General features: G+C 50.1%; 8 protein-coding genes across 8 annotated transcripts; 3 read left to right on the forward strand and 5 right to left on the reverse strand.

The window, feature by feature from the left end:
• Nucleotides 1–1,293: 1,293 nt before the first annotated feature.
• CTRU02_210200 (uncharacterized protein) lies at nt 1,294–2,703 on the reverse strand (the record flags this gene model as incomplete). The annotated part of the gene is made up of 2 exons (XM_036729647.1): nt 1,294–2,420; nt 2,478–2,703. The coding sequence occupies 2 exons, from the start codon at nt 2,701–2,703 to the stop codon at nt 1,294–1,296; spliced, it is 1,353 nt and encodes a 450-aa protein (XP_036578489.1).
• Nucleotides 2,704–6,621: 3,918 nt separating this feature from the next.
• CTRU02_210201 (bZIP transcription factor) lies at nt 6,622–8,288 on the forward strand (the record flags this gene model as incomplete). The annotated part of the gene is made up of 3 exons (XM_036729648.1): nt 6,622–7,646; nt 7,708–7,755; nt 7,832–8,288. 3 exons carry the CDS (start codon nt 6,622–6,624, stop codon nt 8,286–8,288), a joined length of 1,530 nt encoding a protein of 509 aa, XP_036578490.1.
• A 130-nt stretch (nt 8,289–8,418) lies between these two features.
• CTRU02_210202 (feruloyl esterase b) lies at nt 8,419–9,990 on the reverse strand (the record flags this gene model as incomplete). The annotated part of the gene is made up of 1 exon (XM_036729649.1): nt 8,419–9,990. One exon carries the CDS (start codon nt 9,988–9,990, stop codon nt 8,419–8,421), a length of 1,572 nt encoding a protein of 523 aa, XP_036578491.1.
• Nucleotides 9,991–10,974: 984 nt separating this feature from the next.
• CTRU02_210203 (uncharacterized protein) lies at nt 10,975–12,855 on the forward strand (the record flags this gene model as incomplete). Its single annotated transcript, XM_036729650.1, has 8 exons — nt 10,975–11,135; nt 11,187–11,357; nt 11,414–11,432; nt 11,490–11,646; nt 11,718–11,876; nt 11,931–12,431; nt 12,484–12,653; nt 12,709–12,855. The coding sequence occupies 8 exons, from the start codon at nt 10,975–10,977 to the stop codon at nt 12,853–12,855; spliced, it is 1,485 nt and encodes a 494-aa protein (XP_036578492.1).
• A 177-nt stretch (nt 12,856–13,032) lies between these two features.
• On the reverse strand, nt 13,033–13,922 carry CTRU02_210204 (uncharacterized protein; the record flags this gene model as incomplete). The annotated part of the gene is made up of 3 exons (XM_036729651.1): nt 13,033–13,245; nt 13,305–13,784; nt 13,839–13,922. The coding sequence occupies 3 exons, from the start codon at nt 13,920–13,922 to the stop codon at nt 13,033–13,035; spliced, it is 777 nt and encodes a 258-aa protein (XP_036578493.1).
• Nucleotides 13,923–14,977: 1,055 nt separating this feature from the next.
• On the reverse strand, nt 14,978–16,258 carry CTRU02_210205 (endoglucanase 3 precursor; the record flags this gene model as incomplete). Its single annotated transcript, XM_036729652.1, has 3 exons — nt 14,978–15,093; nt 15,145–15,832; nt 15,890–16,258. 3 exons carry the CDS (start codon nt 16,256–16,258, stop codon nt 14,978–14,980), a joined length of 1,173 nt encoding a protein of 390 aa, XP_036578494.1.
• Nucleotides 16,259–17,840: 1,582 nt separating this feature from the next.
• Nucleotides 17,841–19,827, reverse strand: CTRU02_210206 (deoxyribodipyrimidine photo-lyase; the record flags this gene model as incomplete). The annotated part of the gene is made up of 2 exons (XM_036729654.1): nt 17,841–18,390; nt 18,446–19,827. The coding sequence occupies 2 exons, from the start codon at nt 19,825–19,827 to the stop codon at nt 17,841–17,843; spliced, it is 1,932 nt and encodes a 643-aa protein (XP_036578496.1).
• A 624-nt stretch (nt 19,828–20,451) lies between these two features.
• CTRU02_210207 (uncharacterized protein) lies at nt 20,452–22,107 on the forward strand (the record flags this gene model as incomplete). The annotated part of the gene is made up of 1 exon (XM_036729655.2): nt 20,452–22,107. One exon carries the CDS (start codon nt 20,452–20,454, stop codon nt 22,105–22,107), a length of 1,656 nt encoding a protein of 551 aa, XP_036578497.2.
• Between the last annotated feature and the right edge of the window lie 169 nt (nt 22,108–22,276).

Below are 22,276 nucleotides of genomic sequence, written 5' to 3' on the forward strand. Positions count from 1 at the left end.
GGGCCTTGTCTCGGAAGAGGGAGTTTACCGGCCCGTGGCTTTGACGGTCGCGGAGAGACAAAAATAACTCACCTCTACTTATGTTTATAAGGCGGTCTGACAGCTCTTGAATGGATACCAGACGGGTAAGTGGATTGGTAATTCTGCAGTAACGCTCAATTACTTACTTCCCTTTACACTTTGTTTTCCACTTCTTGCCGAGGGTAACCTGGCTGGAAGGGCAATAAACCTAGCGGCAACAGTTGTAATGTTTAGACTGCAGAAAGTTTAAGCCATGGGAAGTAACCTGTTTTGCAAGGCATCGAAACCAGATTCGCCGAACGCAAGTCTTATGAGGGGGTAGAGGGTAGCTAGATACCAGACTTGTCTTCACATCCCTTACGCATGAGGCGTTGTGTCACTACCCTTGATGCACTGTACTAATTTGATTCATGCATGAAATTTAATGCATTTTGTGCAATTATTCTTATATGGCAGCTTCCATCACATCACAGTAGTGTCTAGTGTTGCGGCGAAACAAAGTCCATAACTTGGCTGTCTATAATAACTATACAGATAGTTGTGCTAGGAGTTGATTTCGATAGCGAAGCGTCCTTTAATGCAAAGCGAATCACACGACTTGAATAATTGTTTTGAGTTAGAATGAATCCTGTGGTGGTGTGTACGGTATGGGTTAAGGAGTCCACAGGTTGTGTGGGTGGTGGTGGTGGTGGTGGTGCATGTGGATGACAGCACCAGAAGGCATTCATTTCTTTGCCCAGTGTGTATGGTAACTGTTTGAACCATCACCCAATTCGGTCATAGTTGAATCATGTGAACAAGCATACAGCATCCATGGAAAGAGCTTGGTGCTGGCATCGCGCTAACGGGGTGTTCTAAAGATAGTAGAGTTTCAAGCATCCATCATCGGATGGAAAGCCTAAAACAGTTCTCCATCAAATCAGACGTTGCATCATGTGTCAACCTGGACGTCACGGAGGGTACACAGACTTACCGAGAGACTGGTTTTTTCCCTCAACCTTGTTAGACGGGAGAACACCACTTGTATCCAAAAAAAAAAAAAAAAAAAAAAAAAAAAAAAAAAAAAAGGCGCCATTTCTTTTTCGTTTTTTATTCTTTTTTATTAAAATGTGGTTTTCTACTTTTAAATTGTCCGAACCGTAGTAATTCCCGTTGAATCCGCAAGTTTGCTGACCCCTAAAGTATTCCTGTCCCAGACAGTTCTCTTTGTTCTCAGTAGGTTCGCCGGAAGTAAAAGAAAAGTGTTAAAAGTGTATCCATGCAGTGACCATCTCACTCCTCGTCTGCCATGAGTTTCCGCCATTTGACAAAGCGAGCCCGCCGGCGGAGGTTGCTTTCCTTGCCGGCTTCTTTTCCTGCAGCTGACGCCCCTGTCCCGGCAGCCTCTTTAGCCTTCTTGGCTTCGGGGTCATCGTCTTTGCCTTTTCCCTTTGCTGGAGGGGCCGGAGCAGTACCGTTACCAGCTGCGGCACCGGGGGCGGCGGCACCACCAGCCAAGCCCTCGGCCTTCTTCTTAGCATCGTCAGCCTTTTTCTTTGCATCATCCCTTGCTTTCTTGCCGGCGTCATCCTTTCCTTTGCCCTTCGCCTTTCCGTCGGGTCCGACAGCTTCGGTGCCGTTGCCGGCAGCAGCTCCGGGGCCAACACCCTTGCCCTTAGCATCTTTACCCTTTTTTCCCTTTTTGCCTTTCCCATCTGGGCCGGCGGGAGCTGTGCCATTGGCAGCTGCTGCACCAGGGGCGGCGGCACCACCAGCCAAGCCCTCGGCCTTCTTCTTAGCATCATCAGCCTTCTTCTTGGCGTCATCTCTCGCTTTCTTGCCGGCGTCATCCTTTCCCTTTCCCTTCTTTCCCTTTCCATCAGGAGCTGTTCCATTAGCAGCGGCACCTGGAGGTGCAGGTGGAACGCCAACGGCTGGGGCTCCTAGTGGCTGAGGAGCTGCAACATTTGGCGCTGCTGCTGCTTCTTCAGGGGGCGGCGGCGGAGGTCCACCATCAGGTGGAGGAGGGGGAGGTCCATCTGCTGGGGGTGGGGGTGGCGGTCCGCCCTCCGGAGGAGGTGGCGGTGGTGCGGCATTCGGGTCAGGAGGCGGAGGGGCTGCGCCCTCTGGAGGAGGTGGTGGTGGTGCAGCATTCGGGTCAGGAGGAGGGGGGGCATCCGGGGGCGGTGGAGGCGGAGCAGCGTTCGGATCCGGCGGAGGAGGAGGCGCACCATTTTCAGGCGGCGGCGGAGGCGCTCCGTTGGCTGGAGGGGGCGGAGGAGGAGCTGCTCCGCTAGCAGCTGGGGGAGGAGGAGGAGGTGCCTCCCCGTTAGCTGGAGGCGGAGGAGTTGCTTCCTTGGGCGGAGCTGAAGCTGCAGCGCCCTCGGCAGCGAGAGGAGCCGCGGCCAGAACAGACGCATCTAGTCAACGGTGTAAGTTTATCGTTTTATCGAAAGAGCTTGAGAATCAAAACCAACCTTGGGCTTTACTACTGCTACTCAAAGCAGACAAAACGCTATCAACATCCAAGTTCTGAACCATGTTTCTAACTTCGATATGGGGTGTCTCTGCTGAGCCGGTATCCAAAGCCCGCTTTGTATCTTTTGAGGCTTCAGCATCTCGAGCGGTGTAACGAGCAGTCACTGCCGCATTGAACAGCAATGCCGCCAAGGCGGCACGCCGCCACGAAAGTGTGGGAGCCATAGGAAGAAACGATAATGTAGTTGGAAGAAACTAAAACTGTGTAAAAGAAACGAAATTCTGAAGCATCAAGCCTGCAGAAGGTAGAAGAGGAAAAAAATAAAGAAAGAAAAAAAAGTCTACACTGAAGACTACATAAATAAAAGAACGGAACGAAGCATGAAATGAACTAGACAAGCTCAAGGGTGAAGACCGAGATTCCTAGCTGGGCGAAGAGACGAAAGTACTCGGCCTAGATATACCTTCGCCGTCCGAGGTGTGTGACTGTATGGCGCCCCACCGGTGTAGCCGTTTGATCAAGCTGGTGCTGAGGTGAATGGCAAACCTGGACAAGCTTTGATTGATCGCACGCAGGGACCCGTTTGAGAAAGGAACATGAACGATCCTCGGGTGTCATCGATCCCACCAGGGGGCGAAATCACGCACACGTCGTAAAACTGGGTGTGAGGCCTGAGCTCCCAGGTGGAAAATGTTACCAAGGGGAGGGATGTTAGCCAGGACGAAGGTGGCTCGGCTGCTGAACGGTAACGTTCATGGAACCATCGCCTTGAGAACGGGCGAGAGAAACGGCACTGCGACAAACTTCAACAAGCCTGCGGGTCCAATTTTAGAACACAGAGTCGAGATGATCCGGACTCAAGTGTGGATGGCCGGTGCTCAGAGGCAGATACAAAACAGCCTCATTCTAAAGGACCCACTCGATCATTAAGACTATGGCTAGCAGAGAAGCTTATTCAAGTCGATGTTGTGGCAATCCACGGGGACGCGCTCGGCTCTTGTCCATGAGGAGACTGCAGCAGTGCAGCAGAACGTGCCATCCTCAAACAAAGTGTGCAGGGGGTTTTCGTGTTCGTTATATCCACCAGAGAGGGGGAAAAAAAGGATGCAGGGTTGGTTGGGGGCCAAGGGGAGTATCCGTTTGTGGGGCTTCGAGTTCTCAAAAAACAGGGATGCACCATGCCGAGGTCAATTCTTGAGGATTGAATCATGGGAGTGAGAGAGTTGATGGCTTAAAGATCATGTAGTGGAGGAGGCTTGAGATGGTTCTGTACTGTAGTAATGGCAGCGCGGCTGGGTTATCAGAATGAGGAAAAACCCACTGGTTGGAACCGTTTCAGACGTGTAGGCAGGCCTTCCTGGAATACCCTCACTCTGGGGCAGATTGTGGTCTCCACGAGTGGCTGAGCGTGCTGTCACACCAAGTCGCAGATGTGTGCCAAGAGGGGGTGACACTGCGCAGCAATGAACCTGGGAGGAAAGTCAGATGTCATCAGACGAGTATTTTAGAAGTCGATGGATGCGTTTCATCTCATGTTCGTCGATGGAATTACTGTGTTAACAGATCTGTGTGGTAAACTGCTAGCAGCACGTTAGGCTCATATCTATGCAGCTTCTGCCGCTAACCCTCACATTCGTCAGGGCTTTATGCCTGGAACAGGAACTTTGAGAAGCCGAACGCTCTAGAGTCAGGTTCGTGGGGAAATTTTGCTCGACTCATCGGTCGTGATCATCTGAAAGATCAGTCTACCAGTCCTACGACCACCTTTCCTTTGCCTGAAGAATACGAAGATGAGAGTTTGTACTAATAGAATGCATCTTGCACTGTCCAAGAAAATGGCCACCCATTTAACCTAAACCTTCGCAGGTGAAGCTAGTGGACTGGACTTCCATGAACATGTTCCACCGAAGCATGCTACAAGCTGTTGTACACTCAAGGACATGACAGAAAAATGCCGCATCAAATCTTCCAAATGAATTTAATAGGAACTCACTCCGAAACACTTAGTTTGCCTCACTAAAACCTTTATGGAAGATAATGGTTCACGACACGCGGAGAAGTGACTGCCATAACAAACCCTTGCAGCGGTTGTTGACACTTGGACCGAGCGGTGGATCTGCGAGGTTTGTTTGTGATGGGCAGGAAGATTGACCCTACCCCTGACTGGTTCTAATGCTTAATCCAAACCTGGTTGCTTCTCATACGAACACTGTCGAAGATCGCCATAGCCACTGGAGGCGTGTTAGATGTTCTGCATAATCCTCACATTACTCCTTTTGAGAGTGTGGATTTTTCAAAAGTTCCCTTTGCCAAGGTCCCACTGCAAGTCCTGAACATCGAATTCGATGCCATTATGCCCAGCCGTTTTTCACACCGTCCGATCAAACTTAGGGATGAGTCGCCAAGATTAAATTGCCCGACGGCATGCACTGCCTCCCCGGAGATACATGAGCTCATGCAAATGAGATTTTCGAAATCAAGTTGAATGAAAAATTCTTTCTGTTCATCTAGATCAGACAGATGTTAGGGATAAACACCGAATATCTGTTATGGGATACCATTTGTGGTCTTACCAGCTTTTCATAAGCTACAATCAGAATGTTCAGCTCGACCACTGAAGTGCTAAGGGTAACACCAATTTTGGCCTGGATTGGCTATCTAGACGGAATGGGGTGATGAGCTCAACATCTGGAACTAAAACCAACATTCCACCTTCATCAGCATTGGTTGTCAATACTGTGGGGACATGGTTGTGACAAATGATATATCACTCAGCATATGATTCGCACATATATTTTACAACATCTACTACGTAGTGATCAAGATCAGGCGATGATCAAACGTTGGAGGAATAGCCCTATTAGCAGGTTCTTCATTCATTGACACATATGCTTCCACATCTCCTATTGCACCCAGAGACTATTGATTTGGTCATCAGCTTTGATATCGGTACATTACTTATAAAAAAGACATGTCACCGTAAGATCGGAAGGGAAAACCGCCGACTGCTGTTCCCACGAAGAGATAGGCTGTGCGGCTTTAGGGTTCGAGTTGTTCTCAGGTCTGGAAGCAACACATGCATGTCGCGGTAGGCGAGAACAAGTTTTAACGCCCTTGTCTGGAAGCTTCTGACATCAATCTGGGCCTGTGATACCGGGATTGCTGAAACTTGGTGCGAAACCCCGACACTCCGCTTGTTGGCTCCGCTCCCGTGGCTGGTGTGTGTCGTTTCCCCTATATGCATTGGGACATTGCTGCAAGTTCACGTCGATTGTAGAAACGGCTAGCAAAATGCCAGTATCCGGACAGCCGTTCTTCTTCCTTCGCAAAGATTGCAAGCTCTGTTGTCTTGATGTCATTTGCGAGGGATAGGGTGAGTGCATAAATTTCTGCCCTACATGATCACTTGCGAGGTGGAGGCTTAAAATAACTGCGGGCGAACATGAGATACTAGTTGGTGTTTCACTCTCGAGGTGACATTGACAGACTTACAGACATCCGAACGTCTGAAGTCGACTTACGCGCAGATAACCTTCGGACCCTGAACCCTGTCAAGAGCCCACCACTCATGAGGCAATAACTTTCCCTTTGTGTAGAAGAGGACACAGGACGTGTGCTTGCATACCTAGCATCATCTGGCGTAATCCGAGTGTAATTACTAATACTGTCTTTGAGAAAATGGTACACTGTCCTTCAAATTTTGAATGACTGTTGTCCCGCTAGTGAGTCCTTCGTGAGAAGCTCTGAAACCCCTTTATCATCATGTAAATAGATAGATCTTCCTTCGATCCCTTACCAAAATTCATACTAAATTTTGGAGTCACTCACCATCAAGTAGCATAGAGTGATGATTAATGATCACCATCTTCATAGCACTAAGCCTAGTTTGAAATGAAGCTCTCATTTTGGACTAACATCCCACAAACCCCCTGGCACGATTACTAACTCTAAGCTCTGCCAGGGTTTCCCCCGCATTTTTCCTGCCCCCCGGATCCCACATGGCCCCGTTCACCCCGATTCCCCGCAATTAGGAGGCTTCCAAGTCTGAGGCTGCATCATCCAACCATCTTCATCTCATTACAACTTCAGTTCAATATGCTTGGAGTCTGCATCGAAGACTCTCTCCTGCCGTAATGAAAACGATGGCCACACAACACGGCAGCCCGGAAGCGACCATATCCGCGACTGATGATGCAGCTACTCGGCGCGCAAAAAAGCGAGAGCTTGATCGACGCGCCCAGCGTGCCGCGCGTGAGAGGAACCGCAACCGCATTGCATACCTGGAGGCCACGATTCAAGCCATGAGCGAACAGGAATCCAACAGCAGAATCGCCAACTTGATGAATCAACTAGCCGACATGACTAGACAGAGAGATAACTTAGAAAAGGTACTATCCTCGATCGAGACATCCATCCAAGTCCACCGTGAAGGCAAAAAGGTTGAGAGTTCCACACGCAGCGACCAGGCATCCCAACCGCTGAATGTGGCTTCTGACCCTCAAGATTGGCCGGACGACCATGCAGCAGCCGACATACTCGCGATGAATGTGATGGACGATGTTGTCCTGGACGACTTCACCCCTGACGCATGTACAGTGACCTGGGGGCTCCCGGTGCCTGATACAGCCGTTCTTGACTTTGGAACCGCAACAGAATTCTCTAGAGTCGTCCAGGGTCCGTCTTCCTTAACGCTGCCGGGGAACCCCAATCTGGAATCTTTTCCCAAGTCCGCTTCTCCACCCTCAGCTCGTCATCTTGGCCCGGGCGACGGCGTCATTGTGCCCGAGCCAGATTCGGCCTGTGAGTGTTTGGCCTCAAGACATGATCCTGGAACTCCCGGTGTGCCCTCGACTACAAGCATATGGAGATATGCGAACGAAGCTCTTGGTGCTCGAGAGATGTTGTCTACGAACGTACTCGCCTTGGAGGATGAAATGAACGAACACATCCCGATACGCGTCATATTGGAAGGCTGGGATGCTGTTGAGCGGTCAGAAAAGCTACCGCCTCTATGGAAAAAGCTGCGACGGACCGACAGTCTTCAGTTCCGCAACTGCCCGAATACCGAGAGGCTGGCAATCCTGAGACTGATGCACCGCCTCCTCCGGTATCAAGCCGAAGCCACCGTAGAGCAATGCGCCAAGCTGCCCGCTTGGTATCTTAGCAGGTATTCCACTGAATTTGTCATGATTTCGATCTTCGAACCACATTCTAACAACTGCCATTAGGCCATCACAGTCATTGCCTCACTCTTCCGCAATAGACTTCTTTGTTTGGTGAGTAACACAGTCTGGGGCATGTATCACACATCTTGACACAAATTGACCTTTGTCTGTCTTCGGCTTTCGATAGGCCAGGCGTCCGCGAGCGCTTCGTTTTCTCTCAACACCAATACTGTTCAAACTTGTTCTGGAAAGTGTTCGCCGACAGCTTCCGAATAATGTGGCCATTTGAGTTCCGCGACTGCTACAGGCGGAATGTAGAGACTGGTCGATACTGCATGTCTCCAGAGTTCGAGCAGAGAATTCAAAATATCAATTCCTGGACCATGTCGACAGACTTCTTCAACCACTTTCCGGAAATGTACTCGGATATCCCGGTATACCAAGAAATTCCAAAACCTTTAGGGTGGAAAGAGAATACACTTGATACGACACGGAAGCGTCGAAGAGTTGAAGACACAGCGACCGACAATGCACCACGGAGCAGGAGGAGGAGTTCTGGGGTGGGCATGACGGCCACGTCGACATTCCACGACTGGTCATTCGGCGACTTCCCAAGATCCAATGCATCCGATACACAACATTGAGTGCACTTTGAACACATGTGTCGATTTATGATTAGCTTCAAATATAATTTTTTATGAACGAAGTCGTTCTCTGACGTAGTGAGCTTCATGTTTTACTTGTTGCGCTGTTCGCCTTTTGCCATTCTGCAAACTAATCTACGCAGGTGAAACTTGCAGCATGGTTAAGATCCCCGTCTCCGTTGTATAGTAACTTTTGAGGATAAGAGCACAGATTCCGAGTCATGTTCACACCACCTTGAGCTGTGGCAGCAAAAAGGGTGTCCGGAACCTTCCCCTTTTCGACCCAATCCACAAGGACAGACAGCGGTTCGACCGGTACTGGCCCGTACCCTCCACTGCAGTGGCCCGCACCAGGAGCAAGAAACACTCGGTAGAACTCATCTACTACCTCTGGACCTCCCATTTTCTGCTGCAACCTCTCCCAATACAGAGTTGTGCCCGGATGGGTAATCAGGGGATCAGCCATGCCATGCCACGTCAACAACTTACCGCCGGCGTTCTTGAAACCCGTGAGGTCGGGACTGTCTGTACCGAAAGAATCATTATACTTGTTTACGGACTGTTTAAAGATTTCTTCAAACTCGGAAAAAGTAAGCGACGCCGTATCGAGATCGGGGTCTTGAGCAACAAAGTAACGCATCCAAGCTTCCGCAGGGGCGAAAGGTACAGCTACAGTGATGCCATCTCTTGTCCAAGTATTGGCAAGTCCGTCGAATGGTGCTCCAGGAGGGTTACCATACCACAAGAAATCGCCTGATGTGGTTTTAGCACCTTCGACGGTCTTTGCTACGACCTCGGCGTATTTTTCAGTGATGGATACAACTCCGTCTGTATCACTACAGTCAACTTCCTCGCCGATGAGCTTTGTTGTGTCGAAGTTGCACTTCTCTGGGGCGGAGATGAGACCATCGACCGCGCCATCGAGAGGATCACACTCGGCGATGATGGCTTGCTGGTATGTCCGGAAAATGCACTGGGGTGGCGCTACAATATTTCCCATAACAACCGAAGGCCAAAAGTCCCCAGGAGATACTTGAGGCGTGTTGATAGCCGGGGCATTGGCAAGGATGCCGTCAAAGTCATCTGGGTTGTACTGCGCGGCAAAATACCCTTGCCTACCGCCTTGAGAACAGCCACTGTAATACGAATGACGTGGATCCGTCCCGTAAAATTGCTTCACAGCTGCCTTGCCGATGATGGCCATTTCATGAATAGATCGAGTTGAGAAGTTCTCGATTAAAGCGGTATTGATGCTTCCATCTTGGTTCAAGGCCCATTTGCCGGAGTTGGGGTCGATTGTGTTATTCAGTGTAAGGCCTGCATCCGTCGAACCGGCAGCGTACCCCTTGGACACTGGGTCCGTCATTGCGGAGGCGAAAGTGCCTGCAGCGAGGCCTCCACCGCCAGTGGCCAGGAAGCGGGCGTTCCAGTTGTCGAGTGGGAGCCAAATGCTCACGAAGACAACATCATCCGCATCGTGGTGGCCAAGAACAAGGGTAAAGTTGCAAAAGTTGAAGCCTGAGGGGTTGAATGGCGAGGTATAGTTGCGTACTTCAATACCCTGAGCCGACTTCGTTTCAAAACCATCGAACTTTGGTAATGAAAGATCTTTACAGGCTACTTGAGGTTTGATAGGGGGTTTGCATGTTGGAACCCCAAGTACCGTTTGGCCTAAAAGGGTCAGGAAGAGAGCCAGAAACATCTTGACAATTTAAATAATTGAGATGAGCAACATTGTCTTTCCAGCTTGAAAAGGATCAGGATTTTACCAATTTTGGCATGCCTTCTTATATACACGATATTGATCCATATCATAAGAGCAAAGCACTGCCGAAGAGAATGTGGGTTGTAGTAGCATGGGCTGCGGGGAACTTACCATGTATGCCAGCATCACCAAACTGGCCATCAATGACTGGGCCAAGTGTTGATCTCTCACAGTTCAGAGGGTAATGAATATGCTCAGATAGGTGTGCTCCTGTCACTGCTTCCCACATCAACAACTTCATCGCACAACTCCAGGGGCTGGACTTCCAAGACAAGTTCTTCATGATTGGACAACCAGCTCATCGGTATTCTTTTCCCGGACTAAAAGTTCGCAAGTGTCTAGCGTGTGTTGGAATCCAGGGCGTGAATCATTGATAGTGCCTTTGGAAGGTCGCTTTACGGTCCGAGGAGGGTTTGGGGTTCGGGCTACTGACACATCGCGCCAGAATCAATAACTGACTCTAGCGCCCTGACTCAGTGGCGCGGTCCAGTCTCCACTTTCATGAAGTGCAATCCAACCAATTGCCGACTTTCGAGGCCCGGCTCAGGTAGATAGGGAGGGGTGGGTTCGGGAATGAGAGGAGAGGGGAGACTCGTAAACAATACGCTCGCTTCCCCCACACTACCCCGGATTACCCCGCATAGGATCTTCTCCTGCAGCAACATCGGCTGGGAACTGGAGATAATAGCTGCATTGTTAGCCTTCATTTTTGTTCTAGCCCTGCCAGTTGAGGTTGGAAACAGATCATATTGGTATCTGTGTTGGAGATAATGGCCTTGGCGCATCTTGTAAGCGGCTACTCTGGTGTATATATGAGGACAGGGGGATCCGCACTTCTTCAAATATGGAAGCTGAAGAATCCTAGACAACTACGCTTCCTGGTTTGCCCTTCCACCGTGTTAGACTATGTCAGGAGTGACCATGGATAATCGAGCGGTCTCGAGCGATTCTCGACGGGTGGATGAGGAATCTGGCAACCATGCCATTGATGAAAAAGCTCACGATACTCATATCGAGAATAGTAAGGGTCGAGATGGAGAAGCCATTTGCGGATTGAGCTCTGCCGAACAAAAGAAAGTCATGTAGGTAAACCATGGTGCCTGTAACAGGGTCAAGAAGCTAACATGCAGCAGTCGACGAATCGATCTTCGACTTCTCCCGATTTTAGGAATCATGTACTCGATTTCACTCATCGACCGAACAAATCTTGGCTTGGCCCTAGTTGCGGGAATGCAAGAAGACTTGGGCTTAACGGTTGAAAATCGATACACAGTCATTGTCATGGTGTTTTTCGTCGCATATATGTTAGTGGTTCACCTTACGGGTTTCCAAGTTTAGGCATGTGACTAACAAGACGTAGACTCTTTGAAATTCCTAGCGTAAGCGGTCATTTTGAGTTTGAATCAGTACCTGCACCATTCTAACCCAAGATTTAGAACCTCATCCTTCCAAAAGCCGGGCCCGCCAACTGGCTTTCCTTCCTTGGAGTGGGATTTGGAGCCGTACTCGTTGGCATGGGATTCACAAAAAGCTGGGGTACGATGGCTCTGTGTCGCGCACTTCTTGGAATACTAGAAGCGGGCTTTTTACCAGGTAAGCATTCTACTTTTGATCCTGTAGAGCTAAGTCCTTCATAAGAGTTTTCCCTAACATGAATACAAAAGGTTGCACCTATCTTATCACCTGTTGGTACACTCGTTTCGAGGTCGGCAAACGACTTTCAGGTTTCTGGATTCTTTCCGTACTCGCTAGCGGTTTCTCTGCTATCTTTGCCTATGTGTTGACTCTCCTTCGCGGAAAAGGCGGTCTTAATGGCTGGAGCTGTAAGTTCTCAATTGCTACTTTCCCCGATGACATTCTAACCAAATCACGGGCAGGGATTTTTATTATCGAAGGAGCAATCACAATAGTGATCTGTGCACTTGGATGGTTCATCATAATCGATTTTCCTACACAGGCTGGGAAGTTTCTCAAGCCAGCCGAACAGGAATTCGTCATCGCAAGAATCAACCAGGATCGCGGTGACGCCGAGGAGGACAAGATCAACGTCAGCAAGATTTTGCATCACCTTAAAGATTGGCGACTATATTTTTGGGCATTCAACTTGATGGCTTCAACACTGCCAGGCTATGCATACTCGTATTTCTTGCCAGTTATTCTCCGCAATGGCATGGGCTTCAGCAGCACCCAGGCACAGCTGCTGTCTGCACCTCCGTATGTTCTGGCAGCTATTATGGCGTTTGTGTCTGGGTGGCTGGGTGATCGATACAAGGTTCGTGGTCCAATCATTGCAGTCCATCAAGCATTGACAGCAGTTGGGATGTTAATCACAGTTTACGGAAAAGCAAACGGGGCTCGATATTTCGGAGCGTTCCTTGGTAAGTACCCTGGGTAACTTGAGAATAGTGCCGTCACTGATGACTTGAACAGGTATTGGGTTTCTACAATTCTGTGTTCCTGGGGTTCTCACGTTCCAAGCCAACAATATTACCTCGCATTCGAAGCGTGCGGTTGCGTCGGCAACTTGTCTAATCGGAGGTGGTGTCGGCGGTATCATCGCAAGCACAGCCTTTATGGCGAAGGAGAGTCCTCATTATACTGTTAGTAATGACCTAGACCCTAAATTTCCTTCGTTTCTAACTAATCTGCCTCAAGACCGGAATTTGGGTTACTTTCGCCATGTCTATGATGAGCATTGTCATGATCATAATCATGGATATTCATCTTTGGCGCTGTAACAAGGCTGCAAAGGCGGGAAATCGTCGAAACGAAGGCATTCAAGATTGGATGTATACTCTGTAAAATATCATCTTCGCACGTAGATTATCATCATATCGTTTCATTTCATGCTATAAATACATCCATTGTCGTCCCAACAGATGTGTATAGAAGGCATCCAACAGCAACACCGTAAGAAAACCTAGACCATCATTGACATGTACCATTCATAACACCATCATTGCCTCACCCCTAAGCTTTCTATTCCGGGACAGCATATAGAGGCTGTAAGTTCCCCATGCGGTCGCAAGCTGCAAATTTCCAACGCTTGCTGTTGAACCGGTACATGACATGGCGACAGAGTAGCTTTACGATATTGGGAGCCGGTGGCCAACTCGACCAAAGCCCGTCTTCGTAGCCGAGGTCGTGGTTTGAGAAGCAGAACGGAAGGCCAACGACAAGCCCAAGTTCTTTCTGGAAAAATAAATGTCAGTAAAGGTCGTAAAAGCCACAAAGGTAATAGAGGCTCATACCATGTTTCTCTCCCCCTCTATTCCAAACTTCTCCTCCAAGCCACCCATTTTGTCCAGTCCATGCTTCCGAAGATCAAGGAGGGTCGTAATCTCATCCCGTAAGTGCTGGGTCAACACCTCCCCAAATCCCGCAATCAACGTAACCACCTTCTCACCATCAAACTTCTCCTTTCCAGAAGCGCATGCATCAATGTAAGTCTTGAAGCTCTCTATGCCGTCGTGAAATTTCTTGTGTTGTGATACGTTACACTCCATAAGCCCCTTTTCGCCACTCATGTCCTCAATTGCCGGGAAAAAGTCTGTTTCTTCTCCGGAATGATGGACATGCAGGAGGCTGTACCATGCTAGCATGTACTTGACAAAGTATTTGCTCTCTGCATGAGAGACGTACGGGGCTTGAAGGTAGATTGAGTTCAACCCACGGATCACCATATTGTGGACGACAGCCATCTCGGATGCGACTCGGCAGAACATGTCAGGCTGAAACGGTTAGTTGATGGAAAGTTTTAAGGGGGCGCATTGTGCACGACATACCTCTGATCCTTTCTCATCTTGACTTGCCTGGAATTTTGGTGTTTGTATGAGCTCATAGGGGTGGTCAGCGTATACGGGAGCCATGATTGTGTGCTGTCGCCTAGTATTTATGCTGATTCAACAACTGCTAACGGACGCGATCGAAGACCTCTCACTGCTATAATACCTGTCCATGGGGCATCTCTTCTTTATAGAAACTTCTTACCAGAGCTGAATTGGGCGGTAAACTCAATCCTCGCCACATTGTCTATCATTCCTGGTGTTCTAGCCCCAGCCCAAATCAACATCGAAGTGGCTTTTGTGGCGACCAGCATTAGAGCAAAACCATTAGAACAGAAGCAGCAAGAAGCTTCAGCGCTCAATTTTCAGGCACATTTTCATTGTTAGACGCTATTTTATTGGCAGGTTTGGTGCTATCTCCTTTCAGCGTGGCGCGCTATCCAAGGCTAGGGGTGATTGATGGGCGTGCCTAGATATTGGGGGACGCCACGCGTCAAACTCACAATTGAGCTGAAAAAGGCCCCAAAGAGACGGTACTCTACATGCCTTCAAGAAGTCTGCCTCTTAAGACCATGATCTATTAGCTGCATATTCTTATCTCCTTTAGATGCTTAGTTCGCAGGTAGGGTGCTTTACCTGGGGGAGTCTCGACGAAAGCAGAATCCTTGAATAGCGGCCGCACGGCAACATCCGGATCTAGCAGCTTTTTGCACATGTTCCCGCTTTTACATGATGTTACGGAGCTCAAAGAATCCAACCCGGTCCAGGCCGGGCCCACTCACTTCCGATATTTCGGACCGGATTGTGGGATTTACCATCCGGTCACTTTGGCATTACCCATGATCGTAGTTGTAAGTCGGTCTTTCAAAATAAAATCCACTTATCATGGGAAAAAGCCTCAAAGCAGTATTTCAACTGGAGAATGTAAGTGACGCATGGCTTAGTGCCTGTATTTTCAAAGTGTTGATTCTTCAACCCAACACTGCGGAAGATGTGTATATACGGTGAAATATGTACAGTGAAGCAATAGAATGTTATATATACGGAGTTGGTCAACGTTTTCTTTTTCCGATCTTGCCTTCTCCTTACGGCATGTCCAGCTCAAAAGTGGTAGCCAAACCTCGCTTTCTCGTTAATGCTTAGGCGACGTAGTTCTTGAGCAGGCTGTTGTAGTACTGGTATCCAGTACCAGTGGGAGGCTCGAAGTTGTACATGTATGTGCCCCACCAAGGGCCAGCAGCCCACCACAGCGCACCTAAAGTCGTTAGCATCACATGAAAGGCTGCCAAAAGGGATCCAGACTCACCCGTCCAAACATCGCTGTTTGCCTTGAGATAATCCAACAGACCCTTAACTGCAGTCTGGCACTGAGGGTTCGCACCTCCGGCGAATTCTCCCAAGATGCCAACCTTTCCATTCTGCCTAAGCCAGTTGGTCGCAGCTTGAACTCTCTCGACGCCAATGGTCGTCGACACACAGGCCTCTGAGGTTCCGGAGCTGTCCGAGTCAAGATACTGATGCATCTCATATACAAGCTTGTTCTGGGGGTCTGTAAGGGCCTTCATGTTGTCGTTCACATTAGTCCATGACCAAGCACCAGACCACTGGTTTCCTTCGACAAAGATGTACTGGGTAGCTCCTGTAGAGCGGATGCCGTTGATGGCCGCTTGGTTGAGGTTGAGCACCAGCGTCTGGTCCATGGTGTGGTACTCGTTGTTCGTGTCGAATACGACCTTGTCGTTGCCCTTGAACTGGTTTGCAAAGTTTTTCCACCACGTCTGGAAACCAGCAGTATCGGTGATGATGTTGTCATAGAATCGGCCGTAGTTGTGAGGGTCCAGGACAGCCCAGCCACCGCTCTGGGTGATGTGGTTAACTACCTGGGTCAGGTTCTGGAGGTAGGCCGTGTTGAAGGCCGCAGTCAGGGAGTTAGGGGTCAGGCGCTCCATCTTAAGCTGCACACGGAAGGTGTTGTAACCCTGGCCACGGAGGGTCTGCCCGGGTATCAGTATCTCATGGATGCTTTGTTCTACAAGTCAGGTGCAACTCACGGTGATAGTGGCAGGGTCTGGGAAGATGAACTCCTTGCCCCAGGTACCCGGAAGCGTCTTCTCGCCGAACTCGCCACCGGCCTCGTTGACACCGAACCACTTCCAGCCACCGCCGGGAGCGGGAGTTGAGGTCGGTTTGCTCGTGGATGAGGACGTACGGGAAGTGACTGTCGTCAGTGTAGTTCCGGCCGGGGGCGGGCCAGAGCCGGGAAGGCATTGGCTATACCACTGGTTCGAAAAGGTGCAAGTGTACCCGGCAGAGCAGGTCTTTGCTCCATTCCAGCCCTGGCCGCCACATTGCTCCCAAGGTCCGGCTGTTTGGGCGACTGCTGCGCTGACGAGCGCGCCAAGAGCAATTGTGTACCTCATATTAGCTTGACTTCGCGGTTTTGATTGAGGGTAAGGGATAAGGAGGCGTAAACAAGGTCTCGGCAACTAGCCTTGGCTGCCTTTTCTTATATATTCGCAAGCCTTGTCGCAGTGCCCCTCTTGTAAGAGCACATCCAAAGGCGGAAGTGCAACAATTGACATGGAGCCCTCCATTCCGTGGCGCCATTCCTATTCTATCATCGTGGTCTTAAAGGCCCGTGGGGTCACAGGTGACTTCACGGCTCCCCGCCGACTTGGCAAAGTGTGTTGGTGATGTGATCGTACAAGGGATCGGTTTGTTCTGTCGGCTGCTGGGTCCGAAAAAGATTTGAATGGCCAAGGGTTGTTCCTCGTTGACTTGCCGTTCGAGGTCCGGGAGGGCTGGAGCCGCAGGTGTCATTGTGGCTTGAAGAGGAAAGATGGCCACGTCGGACCGGTTGGCTGGGACCAGGTATGTGCCGGGGTTGGCTTCCATGTGACCATTGCCGGATGCGACCAATGGGTGAGGAGTTCATCTCCGAGAGCGGGAACTCATGAGGCGCGTTGCGAGGACCTCGTTTTCAAAGGTGACAGGCTATGTCGGAATATAAGCCTCCGAGGTTGCATCGGACCACAGGACCGGGGCATCGGGCAATGTGACTATGAGTCGGGCCATCATCGGTACCAGGAATCTTAAAGTGATTATAGCCATGTTTCCACCAGTTACAGCCAATATGTAAATGAACTATATGTGATATCAAATAAGAAGTTCTTCGGCCTCAAGGGCCTCGCTACCCTGACATCCGATGTCCCGGTTGATCACGGCAGCACGGCAAGGTTCAGTCAAAGCAATGATAATTAAAGACGAGTAGGAAAGGTCGTATAATTACGATTAATAGTTGAATTGACTTTGAGGCGTTAACAGCCAGAGAGTTCATTGCGTGGTCCTTTGCCTCGAGGCTCGCAGCCAGGCAAGGCATACTCAAAACCACCAACCTGAATGCAGAAGCCGGAAACAGTCATACCGGGTGTAGACCAAGCTTTTCTGAGAGGCTGGCATTGAATGACGCGATGGCTTGGTCAATGTTCTCAATTGTGGCGTTAAACTGAATTCGCGGCTCAAATCACATGAGCACCCCGGATTTTCAATCGCCGTTGAGAGAAACGTCGCCTGACAACAATCACAATAGCAGCGAGTAGTTCCTCGTGGTTGAAGAAAGGAGACAATCATAGGCTACCACATGTTTTTGAAAGCAATAGGGCGTTTAATGGTAGTCTGGCTGGCTAGACTACGCTGGTTCCTAGTCTGATTAGATGACAGCATTAATATTGTATCTTGATATCTTTCAACTTTGTCGACCATATAATCTGAAGTAAACATAACAACATCAACAGCATAAACGAGACTCGTTAAAATTTGATACTACATTTAAACTCGTTCAGTGTTAAACCCAACTCTGGGAGGAACTAATCCTCCATTATCGGCTATATCGCTACATGATGGGCAGTCCCGGCCTAGGTATCACATCCTGGTGGCCGTATGAAGAACATTACGATGTATCCGATAAAAAGATTGCACGGGACCCTGTAGGAAGGCAATATATTATATGTCGTCCCTGTTCAGGCCGCGCTTGTATGCTGATAATGCTCGATCACGGCAGGTTTTATGGTCAACGATCTGCTCTGGATAGCCCGCCTTCTTCGCTTGAGAGGCAGCGCCGCGACTATACGGGTCGTGTATAGCCTTCCCCTTGATTCCCTTCAGCTCAGGCACCCATTTCCGAATGTAATCTCCGTCAGGGTCGAACTTTTCGCTCTGTAGTAAGGGATTAAAGATGCGGAAATATGGCTGAGGATCGACACCAACACTGGCGGAAAAACCCCATCCACCATTGTTGGAAGCAAAGTCTCCATCAACGAGGTTCTCCATGAAGTACCGCTCACCCATGCGCCAATCTATAAGCAGGTCTTTTGCTAGAAAGCATGCGACGATCATGCGACATCGGTTATGCATCCAGCCCATTTCATGCATCTGGCGCATCGCAGCGTCGACGATGGGGAAACCTGTCTTGCCTTCACACCAAGCCTTGAACTCGTCCATATCGTACGACCACTCGATGTTTGCGTACTCTGGTTTGAATGGTTTGTTCATACTAAAAGACCATGTCAGCAATTAAGACGCCACGGCGGTAGGATTAGCTCACGTACCACACATATGGCCAGTTCACCAGGACGTGCTTGTAGAAGTCTCGCCACGCCACCTCACTGATCCATACCCGGATGCCTTCTATTCCAGCATCCAGCTTCTTTGTCTTGTTTCGGTCTCGCGCATAGCGGACGCACGTCCTCGAACTCAAAGTTCCACTGGCCAGATGCACAGAGAGGGACGAGGTTCCAGCCTCATGGGGGATATTACGGTTGTTATGATACTGTCCAATTCTTTCCTCGCAGAATTTGTCCAGGCGGCTTCGCGCCTCGTGCTCTCCTGGCGGGAAGAAAGCACGAAACCGCTTCTTCTGGTCATCATTAAGGCCTTTGCCCTTGACTTCCTCGGGGATATCCGTGTCGAACAGACTGCCAAATTTCTCCCTCGCACTATCTGGGTTCTTCGCCGGGGGGTCGTAGAGTTCTAAAAGGTCGAGATTCTCATGGACATGGCGAACCCAGGAGCGGTACCATGGAGTGTACACTGCGTATTGCTTGCCTGATCCGCTCGTCAACTGCCCTGGCGGAACAACGCATGTGTCATGTAAGACCTCGTAAAAGAGACCCCGGTCTGCAAACATGCGAACCATCTTTGCCTCCCGCCGGAGCTCGTCCACCTCATATTCCATATTAGCAAACAGATGGCTAGCACCCCACTGATCCATGAGCTCGGCGATCCTTTCAGGGATAGTCTTTCGTTTTTCGACAGTCTCGACGTAGAGTGGGATGTCGAGTTTCGCAAGATCCTGTCTCAATACACGCAGGGTCCTGAGCATAAAATCGACGCGGATTGGGGCCGTGAGATGCGCCTCGAAATCTTGTGGGCTGATGATGTACATGGCGATCAACGGGACCCCGGCCTCCTTGGCCTTCTCACTGGCAAGGGAAAGTGCCCGGTTATCTGTTGTCCTAAGGTCCATTTTGAACCAGTGTACGACGGCATCCTTGACCTTGACTCTCTTGAACACGCCGGATGTCTCTTCGAGCGCCGCCGTAAGTTCCTCAATGGGTCGGGGAATCTCCTCATCGTTGTAAGCGCGCGCTCTGTCATTGCTCATCTCGTGGGGGTAGTATTTCCGAAGGACGATCCCATGTTCTTCGGCGTCCTTGTAGAAGGGGTGCGGCTGGCGCAAAGGGTCGGACGGTACGCTGCCATTCTGTTCAATCTTTGTCCTCTTGCGTCCAGAGTCGCTGGACTCTGCCGTAGCAACAGTCTTGCGCTTCTGTTTCGGCGGCATTGTTACGAAAAGCCGCTTGGCGATAGAATAATTGCTTGGACACGTTCGATGGACAGTGAAGTAAGAAATCTGAAAGGGGGAAGGGGCAGTAAGGGCAACGGAGGATAGACGCGTGTTGGTGGGGAGCAAAACGCGAAATGGGAGCATGGGAGGGGAGACAGACAGCAATGACAATTGGATTGAAAATGAATAAAGATTCTACCTAATTTGCTACATTAGATTTGCTTCTGAAAGCTTTGAGCTTTGGAACGAGCGCGATGGCGTTAACCTGGGGAATAACCTGCGATCGGCCGATGTCTTGTGCGTCATCGGGTTCCTGAAATCGGGAGATCTGGATGAGCATCTCTCTCAGTGGACGTTAGGACGGTTTTAGCGGCTCCAGGGCCCTGGTTTAGTGGAGATCTAGGGTCCAGATGCCGATGGGGCAATAACCCATTGTGACTGGTGCAGCTAAACTAAATATGCTACAAGGTCGGGCAGTCTAGCAATCACTGAATGAGACAGTTTTCCAGAACCCCACGTTCCAAGTCCGAACTACACAGCACATAGTAAGCATTCTCCCGGGGGTTGTGTGGCATCACGTGCTGATAAGAAACGACTGACTAAGCTGACGTCTGTGGGTAGCTACGATAAGCTTCTTTCAAGCCCAAGGCAGGCGCCAGTAGCAACATCTTAGACTTGCGACTTTTCCTTCCTTTCGACATCAACAACAAAGATATCCTCTCTATTTGCTACCTGTACCACCTCCTCAACCTTACCATCGACACAAACATGGACCCGGGACGCAGAGCTATGATGCTCACAGGGCGCAGGTCCCCAAGTCGCAGAGACCGCGAACGAGAAAGGAGCATCACATCTCCCCGACGCGACTCCAACACTCGCATCTCAAAGCCCAATAACCCTCCCCCGTCGTCGAGACCACGACAAAACCACAACACGAACTCGAGCTATATGACCCAGGATGAGCAGTCTCGGCAGTTTGTTGCCGATGAGGACAAATTTGTTCTGAAACAGGCTAAGAAGAAGTCGGACATTCGAGTACGGGAAGGCCGAGCCAAGCCCATTGATCTGCTTGCATTCAATCTACGCTTTATCGATACCGACCGGGACGTCTTTGACGATGATGATGTCGACCTGCACATCAACGTGCCCTCTCCAGAGGAGGTTCTGCAGGGTCTTGACGAATCACAGCTGAAGGAGCTAGATTCTGACATCACGTCCTACCACACTCTAGAGACGAACAGCCGCAACCGCGAATACTGGAAATCGCTGCAAACCATCTGTGCCGATAGGCGGCAGAAGTTGAAACCACAAGGGCCGGACGCTCGGGTGGTCAGCACAGTGTCAGAAGATGTCGACAAGATCTTGCGTCCCAAAACGTACGAGCAGCTTGAGGCTCTCGAATCTCAAATTAAGGCGAAGCTACGGTCCAATGACGATATCGATGTTGATTACTGGGAGCAGCTTCTCCGCAGCCTGCTCGTATGGAAAGCCAAGGCAAAGCTCAAGAGGGTGTGTGATGCAATCAGCGAGAGCAAGGCCGAGATGCTCAAGCTGCAGGATCCAGAAAAGGTAAAGGCATTGGGACAGCAGGCCTCTCAGACCCAGTCTATTTCTGGACCTGCAGCAGCCAAAAACCTGTCATCTGAGCTCGGGAGGACCGAAACAAAGGCTGTATCTGTTTCATCTGGATTACAGGGCGGCGCACCCCCTGGAACCGCTCGCTTTGCACAGGCTGGCAACGAAGACTTCTCCCAGGCTACGAAAGCCCTCTATGACCGTGAGGTCGCGCGTGGTATCAACGAGGATGAAGAGATTTTTACCGCGGAGGAAGCCGTCCCAAGTGTCTCGAAACCGCAGTGGGCAGACAAGTATCGTCCGCGAAAACCAAAATACTTCAACCGCGTCCAGATGGGATACGAATGGAACAAGTACAACCAGACACATTACGACCACGATAACCCACCGCCCAAGGTGGTTCAGGGCTACAAATTCAACATCTTTTATCCAGAGCTCATCGACAAGACAAAGGCGCCCACCTTCAAGATTATTCGAGAACATGGAAGAAGAAGGGGAGAGTCCTTTGCAGCTGCAGGGGAGGAGGACACGTGCCTTATTCGTTTTATTGCAGGCCCCCCTTACGAGGACATCGCGTTTAGAATCGTAGATCGCGAGTGGGACTACAGCGCAAAGAAGGATCGCGGTTTCAAGAGCTCTTTCGACAAGGTATGTTTTGAGGCTTTCCTTTACATCGTTTACACGTGGTCTCCCACAGCCCTTTCCGTTGGAGGCGGAGTCCTTGTACATATGCATCGCAACCCGCAAGGGGGATGGATAGATGTCAGGCTACCAAAGAGCGCCCGCAGAGTGGCTTTGGCTTTTCTCCTTTCTCCAGCCGCCCCCAGCCTCCATCTGCGGCTGGTCTGAAGGAACCGACCCTCCTTGATTGTCCTCAGTACTAGGAGACACCAGGCCAAGGAGACAGACCGCCATCTCCGCCCAGTGCCAACCCATCACGGCCACTGCCTGCCTACGCGCCCCAACCGCCTACACGCGGTGACTCCTTCTCTCATTCTGATTCTGTCACATATCAAGA

This window comes from Colletotrichum truncatum, assembly GCF_014235925.2.
Source record: "Colletotrichum truncatum strain CMES1059 chromosome Unknown Contig_0006, whole genome shotgun sequence".
NCBI lineage: Eukaryota > Fungi > Ascomycota > Sordariomycetes > Glomerellales > Glomerellaceae > Colletotrichum > Colletotrichum truncatum.